Genomic DNA, 8449 nt, shown 5'->3' on the forward strand with positions numbered 1-8449 from the left:
AGAGAGAGAGAGAGAGAGAGAGAGAGAGAGAGAGAGAGAGAGAGAGCGAGAGAGAGAGAACACGAACCAGGTCAAATGATACTAGGACACAAAAACACCCTTAATTGAACACCACCTCGAATCGAATCCCATTGTAATGGCAAAGCTTTTCTGCAATGACAATCCATTGCGTTGGACGAGTCAAGATGCATGTGTTGCTGCTGATGCATGTGCGTGTGTTACAATATTGTTTGTCCAATGTTCAGACACCACCATATATTCGAATCCAGATTCTCTTTCACTACTTTTGCACACCTGCAAAACGACTTCATAATAATTCGATGGATTTCCGAGAAGTATAAGCACAATTCATTATATGGCATGGCTGCCTGTCTGTTCGGTGAATCTGTCGAAAAATCGAAAATTGCAAAATTAACAATTCCAATTCAGTATTTTCTCCACTGGAACAGATACAATCAAATTTGAATTTAGGAAAATGTGTATACGAACCATATTTTCGGACGGGAAATGAATCCCACCTCCCTCTCAACCCCATTGTTTGCACACAATACAAAATTTAATCAAATGCAAACGCTCGAAAATCAAAAGGAATCGCAACAAAATGGCACTTGATTGAATTTTCAATCGCGCGCCGCCAATCTAATGCGAAATTGTATTTTCCAGTGCAATTAACAGCTGAACAACAGATGTGTTGGCCATCTATTTTCATCAGGCGACAATGATCATAATTCTATTGTAGACAATCAGCACTTTGATAATTAACAATAATCTATGCGAGTGCCAACCTCGCAACTCATCCTTCACCACTGCCTTTCCCGTTGTTTTTTCTATCGGTTGTCGTTGCCGCCGCTTCCATGCCAGTCGTCTCCTTCGTTTTGTTTCTCTTCCATTTAATTTATATATTATTATATATATGTGTGGCATATTTGCCAGGCGAATAATAGTAGCCATTTCATTATAATTTTAATTAAGCCGTTAGCGATTGCAGAACATGCTGCACACGCAAAATACTATACATAATATGCAACATATAGAATTGTATAAAACGATGTATTCTCTGAATGACCTAACTATTGTTCTTATCCGCTTCACATGATTTATAATCGACCTAGAAATTGTTGCAGGTCGCGAATATTTTTACATACAATTGCCAGTTCATTTTTGTGCACGATCGCACACAACCGTTGGATGAACACGTGAAGCTTTTTTTTCTCTTCTGTATGAAACGACTTAAAAAAATGCATAATCCGATTAACTGCTCCCAAATGACATATCAAACAGAAAATCACCCGTTGCAATCAGACCGTTTTTTCTGTGTTTTTTCTGCTTAGTTTTTCAACGGATGCAACCAATTTACAGAGTTTTTCCCATGGAAAACTCTTTCTATGATTCGACGAAAACGTGATTTATTGCCATCACATTGTCGATTATTGCACGTGTTCAATCAGGATTTGATTGCTACTTGTAGCTGTGGCTGGGTCTATGATCAACGGAAATCAAATATGACATATTAAATCGAATTTTTGTTCCAAAACTGACAATTTCTGTTGTGGCCATTTACTTTTGGTGGATCATAAATTGGACGAATACCGGAAACGTCTTTTTTTTATACCGAAAATAAGTACAAGTATTAGAGCAAAACATGTGAAAATTATGTTTCCTTTCATAGAATTTGTGGTGAATTGCAACCGGATGTGTTTAAGTTTTGGCTATAATTCATGTTCACCAAGCGAACTGAGTCGAGTAAATACATTGACGTTGTTGCACATTTGCCGTATCACTGAACATTGATTTGAAAATGCAATACATAGAAGGAAAAAAAAATGGGTTTTCGTCATTGGAATTTTCCACGGTTTTTTCGAACCAGAGAAAAATCGATTGCCAAGTTTATCCTAAGCTATAACGATGCAAGCGTTTTTTTTTTGTCGTTCCTACCATAGAAAAAATGTGACGCAGACAATAAAAATTGGTATGAATTGACATTGCATAACGTTATCCGATTTCAAATGCGTCCAATTGTTATTCTTTTTTGTCTGTTGTTGCTGCTGCTCGAGAGCGAATCAAACTCGGAGAAAATTCGAAAAGCGACCGTTTACATTCCATAAAATTGGCCAAATACACATTCCAACCATTTTGGGGGCAAATGTTGAATGCATGGAATGTGCGAAAAGAGTGAAACAATGCGAAAATGTTATGTATACTTTATTGAAACGGGCATTTAGTGTTTAAATTTGCATTTTGGTAAATGGGGTCGGTATATTTGGGTGTTAGTTTTTCATTATTAGTTTAATTGTCTGGGAAACCGAGAGAGCGAGAGAGAGGGAGAGAAAAAGAAAGAAAGCAAACTGTTGCGTAAAGTGGCAATGCCAGCAAAAGCAACAGTTCAACGCTATTATCGCCAAATTTATACGTCCATTTCCTCATGCGCGCCATGAACAAATTTATAACAACACTCCACAACGAAATTTTGCTGCGGATATTCGACTATTCCGACTTGTTTCTTTTCCTCTTTCGCTCTCTCTCTCTCTCTCTCTCATTCATTTTTCTTTCCCATTTGCTCGTTTGCTTTCCACTCACTCAGTTAGCAAATGAATTTGTAAAATTGTATGTGGAATGTTAATATAACCACTTGCTCCATTTCGATGTGCAGTGCACTAAGAAACTGGATAAATTCCCTCTTATTATTTCTTCGTTGGAAATACTCTTTTTTCCCGACTTACTTTCGTTCTTTCTTCCGTTCTTTTTCTGTTTATTGAGTTGATTTTTTTGCTTCTTCACTCACAATAATTTAATAAAGCCACATTAATCAAATTAGTTACGATGCTTCATTTTGTTTGCAATGTTTTAAGTCGGACATTCTCTCTCTCTCTCTCTCTCTCTCTCTCTCTCTCTCTCTGTGTGTGTGTGTGTGTATGTGTGTTACACAGTTACAACACAAATTGTGCGTGTTATCGCGAACGCAAATCAAGCCCTCTTCCTCGGAAGTTGGTTGAGCGACGCATTGAGATCGCTTTAGCAAATGTCTAATGAAATTCAGCTCAATATTTTCATTTATTCAATTTAATTGAACCAAACAAAGGAGTTCGAAAGCAGAGTGTATGTGTTTGTGTGTGTCACTTAGGCAGCACTGAGAAAATTTCAACATTTTCTTTTTATTGTACTCCCTAATGCGTTTCTACAAAAGCTTTCTATACACTTTGCCCTCGTCTCCGTCTCTCCGTTTTCCATTCGAGCGACGATTTTCTATCGGTATTGAAAGTGCTTTGTTCGATCTCAAGTTTTTGGTTTCACATTATTGATCATAAACAGCATCATATTTCATTTCACACACACACACACACAATCGTGTGGTTTTTTCCCTCCCATTTCACATGAATGTTGTTGTAATACGATAAAATTTTATGTGGCGAATATGTTTTTTTTTTCTTTCGGTAGGGGGGAGCCCTTATAAATAATTTATACCAACATTCCACGAATTTATCGATGGATAATTGCAGCCAACATACACACAGATTGAGAGAGACTCTAATTTCATTCAATTCACTCGATTTTCCACACCGATTCTCATTTTATCGACGTACACAATGAATGGAACAAAGACACTGTTTAGCACTTAAAGCTTCAGCTTCAGCTTCAAGTTGGCAATTCGACACCTATTCATCGATTCGAGGTTTTCTGAAATTAAACGGACATTTACGATTTTCCTTTTGCTTTAACGTGCATCGACATTTGTACAGGTTTCAAGAAACTCGCTTTTTCAGCTTTCACAATGCACCTTTTTGCAAGCAGTGGTTCAGAAATGAAAACGATACCGATCTGAACACGTTCAACGCTTGGGTGTAAAACTAACCAGAGATATAAAATAAGATGAACACTTATCACTTTCAATCGGTATCATTCAACGGTGAAAATAGTGCGAATTAAAGTTTTGCATAAGCTCTCAATCATTCAAAAACCGCTGACAACCACGCTCTTGTGTCAAAATCGATCGAAAATTGTGTGCTGTTCCCAAGTGAAATGGAAATTATCGTAAAATGTCTCATTTACTAAAGGCAAAATAATAATAATGTTGAGCAGCGCCTGTCCGAGAGCTCACGGCGCCCCGGTACAAATTATATACATGCGCCCATATGCAACATTTTTTTGTTAGAAAAGTTCTGTTAACGTTTAACGATGATGACGTTCGAAAACTAGATTTTCCATTTGATCTCAATTTTGTTAAAAGTGTCGATGAATCGAATAAAATTACGATTTTTCACCAATTCTGTAGACATCGTCATCTCCGAAACCAGATCGACACAATCAATATCAAAATATACCATGTGTCCATTGTTCAAATACCATTAGGCAGATATCTCGATAATATCGTATGATCTGAAGGATTTTGTTGGGTTGCTATTTTTCATGTGTGCTGATGGGACGTTGATTAAGTATCTCTTATTATTGTGGCGATGTATATGAAACGCACGGAAGCAAATATCTGCCTTATGCGATAATTGAAAAAAATAATGTGTTTTGAACGCATTGAAAATTTTGTACATTGATGCGAGCGCAAAATTTCTTCGCGTTCGTGCCTCGATGCCTTGCACCGGCGGTTGGACAGGCGCTGATGTTTAGTCATAATTGAAAATGTTTCAATTGTTATGGCATCGCCAATATTGAATTACAATAGCGTATTATTTTACCGCAATTAATATTCGTTTAATTGATTATTTTTTGTCCCCTGTTGGTGTGTGTTTGTGCATGTTCATTCACTTTGTAAATGATATATATGCAAAAAGTGACAAACAAGAAGCAATTGCTTGCAATATGCATTAATAGTGGAAAATGTGCTCGGTGTTGAACTATTTCCATTTAATTTGGTGTGGTTTTACACCTAGAGACTTGACAAAATGAAAATTGTGTCATTACAACGCGCGACACTTCAAACAAGTGTTTAAAGAAAGCTACATAAATTAATTTAAAAAAAAATTCCCATTCCATTTCATCTGTATGTATTCTTTTCTCATTTTGGTGTGTTATTTCAGGGGCTGTGTGTGGCGACATTGTTTTGCTTCTTCAATGGTGAAGTAATTGCACAGGTAAAGCGAAAGTATCGAACGTTTTTCTTCAGCAGTCGAGCACGTTCGAATTCGTATACGGCAACGCAGGTCTCAGTAAGTATCGATTTGTGTATTTCTCTATCAGTCTTCTTCGAATGCAGAGAAGCGTATGATAGACACGATATATTCAGTTGCCGACGATTCATGATGTTGTGCTTGTTTCAATTTGTTCATTCGATTTGTTATCCATCCGAATGACTCCTCTCATTCCCATCCCACCCTTGTGATTTTTTCTGTGTAATTTTTGCTGCTACTGGAGCATGTTTTCCGTGGGCAAAATTACGAAGAATCAACTTGAATATCCCATATCTTGATGAATGGGCAATCAATCATTTTGCCTGTCATCAAATTATACATTTCCCTTTTGTGAACATCGTGCTTGTCTGTTTGTTTGTTTGTTTGTTTGTTGTGGTTTCGCACCACTTTTGTTTTTACGTTGAAATGTAATTGTTTTTTCTAGTAAAAACATCACATTTTGTACGTCATACAATTGCAAATTTCAATTTAGACACACAAATTGCAGTTTGTTCGTAATGGACCACCGGTGCCGGGGGAGGAAAAAGTTTGACTACGCGACAAGTCATACCGAGCCCATCGGGATCGTGACGGTGATGATGGTGATGATGACGATCAAATCAAAGTAACCATACACACAACGCCCAACTACGATTACGATCCAAAACGAAATAGCCAGCCAACGAATGATAAGGGCAACTATTCGAATTGGTCAACCGATGCCGGTGAAACGCTTGAAATGCTCGACATGACTCAAACCAAACTCAATAATCGAAATGGACGCGGAGAGACGAAAAACGGTCATCATGTAAATAATTGCAGTGGCCCATTTACAAACAGTACATCAACCGAACCAATCGAAGCTTACGATAACCTGTAAAATTTGCATAAAACAAAAACAAAACAAAATAACTTTTAATTACACACTATATAGGTGAAATGACTGTAGGCTATTCGCCGCCACCACCACTTGCACTCGACAGTCTGAATTATATTGAACTTATTTTAAGGTTAAACACATACTGTCACCACACTGATACATATGCCGTTTCCATACACGTCGACAAAGTGATATTTGATATATGGTTCGTTTGAAACGAACGCACATTCTACCATATCCAATTGCGATCGGATTCGGATCTATCACTGTGTGACACTGTTGACAATGAACAACAACACACAAAATCGAATATATGCTCTAAAACAGCACAAATACATCCTCAACCTATGTATTAAGCATAACAATTTTAACATTCAGAACAAAAAAGAAACTGTTTCATTTGCGTCACAAAAAAAAACAAACAAACAGTTTTGTATTATTTAAGTGTTTTACAAATTTAGAAGAAGAAGAAAAAAAGAAAATCAAATGAAAACAATGTGTGTTTAATCGACATCTCTTCAAACACACAAAAAATAGCAAAAAAAAAAAAATAAAGCATAAAAAATGAACTAATAATAATTGAAAAAAAAGAATTCTAGTCGAAGAGACATGCAAAAATGAATTGTTTTTATATTTAAGAGTGTACAAAAACAAAGAGAGTATAAGTGTCTTAGTTTCATTATGTTAAAAGTGGACGGTAAAATGCTATGACCTATGTTTAATTGTAAGAGAAGTTCAACGAGAGCCAACGTTTTTTCCCGATGTACACAATTTAGCCGAGAAGTCAGACAGGCCCATATTGATTCACATAATTTCAATCAGAAATCAGTTTATTTAGCAAAATAAAAATTTAGACATGGCCAAGCTAATGCGAGAATATAAATGTACTGATTAACAAACAGAATCAATGTTAGCGAAATTTATTAACACAAAACATCAACAAAAACTTTCGTACGATTGTTGTTTTTTTTTCGTATCTCATTTTTTATGTTGTTGTTGTAGTTGGTTTTTGGTACGATATACTCATATTTTTATTTTGCATTTTCTCTTTTAGCACTAATTTCAACTCGTTGAATGGGTTTTCTTGTAACTCTAATGCACAAAATGAAACACACAGAGCTTATCTAATCTCAAAGAAAGATAAAACAAGTAGGGAAAAGTTAAAGGAGAGAAAGAAAATAAATCGAACAAACAGAGATACAGACAGACAGAGAGTATAAATGGTGCAGACATTGTTGAATATTTCAAACAGAGAAAAAGAGAATATTGGGAAAAAGGCTCAAACGAAAGTTTCGTGCGTCGATGATTTGCGTCCAAAATCAAGTCGCTGATCTTTTTCTTTCTTTCGTATGCATAACAAACACAAACAACCTGCCAATGTGAACGGTATGCAACTAAAATCTATATGGTTCAGTGGTCGGCCCCATCTAATCTACACTCAAATCGAATTCCCTTAAAGAAGAAAGGAGATAAGGTAAAAAAGAGAGAAAGAAGAGAGAAAGAAGAAAGAAAAAACTTTATTTGACATTATAGAATCATTACAAATCAGGGTCACCGAATCGGTTTTTATTACATCAACCAACAAGTTCAAGAAATTTTCGCTGTTATGGTCTCCATAGTGTCACTATTCAATGATGGAATTTTTCGGAGGGGTTGCATTCTCTTTGACAAGGGTGCACGTTATACACTTACACAATTTCCTCTATTTTCGGGATTAAATTTTTTTTCTTTTTATGTGTCAGTGCAAGTGGGAGCATTTCCAATCGCATCCTCCTAAAATCAAACCGAAAATTCATTTACAAACGATTAAATTTTATGCATTGAGTTGTTTTTTTAACATTTAGGATAATGATACAAGTTTATCGCAAGAATATGAGCATCTTCAAGTTGAAGAGTTTTGCAAGCGAAAAAAAAAATGAAGAACAGAAAACTATCCAAAGAAAATTGAAACTACCACTAAAAATGCAAAAATATCAATTTAAATATGACGGTTTTGAAGATGGATTTTTCAACGCTTCGTGAAACGATGAAAACATATTTTAGCAAATGTTGATACATAACATATGATAAATATATTTATAAAATCGCTTGTGATGATCACATTTATTTTCCCATTCGAAGAAAGAGACGTTATATCCAATGCACCAAAAACATATCTCAAACAACACTGCATTTTTCTTTCCTTGGAAATAGACATTTTCCTTCCATTTTTGTTTTGTTTAATGCAGAGATTACTATGAGATATTTTTATTCATATGGGATAGAAATATCGCATAAAAATATCAGATATTTTTCATGCGTTGCGTTGTTGTATCGCATCTGCAGTACAAAATTCATATTCCTTTCTGCGGTCCAAGTCGAATTTGAGACTGATCCGAGCCGAATTCAGCAAAATTGACTTGGCACGCAGAAAGGAATATGAATTTTGTACTGCAGATGCGTTACAACAACG

General features: G+C 35.8%; 1 protein-coding gene across 2 annotated transcripts in view; it reads left to right on the forward strand.

Moving 5' to 3' along the window:
- LOC129576601 (calcitonin gene-related peptide type 1 receptor) overlaps window positions 1-6520 on the forward strand; it is a 66817-nt gene extending 60297 nt beyond the window's left edge. Inside the window, exons 11-12 of one of the 2 annotated variants that reach the window (XM_055461886.1) lie at window positions 5028-5156; window positions 5611-6520. In XM_055461886.1, the coding sequence (XP_055317861.1) occupies window positions 5028-5156; window positions 5611-5670 (189 nt within the window). In that variant the 3' untranslated portion in view covers window positions 5671-6520. The remainder of the gene's footprint in view (window positions 1-5027; window positions 5157-5610) is intronic. The other variant, XM_055461887.1, reaches the window with a different exon arrangement.
- The last annotated feature ends 1929 nt before the right edge of the window (window positions 6521-8449 follow it).

Source organism: Sitodiplosis mosellana, unplaced genomic scaffold (genome assembly GCF_009176505.1).
Source record: "Sitodiplosis mosellana isolate CC-2019 unplaced genomic scaffold, AAFC_SMos_1.0 Smas_scaffold_6191, whole genome shotgun sequence".
Lineage (NCBI taxonomy): Eukaryota > Metazoa > Arthropoda > Insecta > Diptera > Cecidomyiidae > Sitodiplosis > Sitodiplosis mosellana.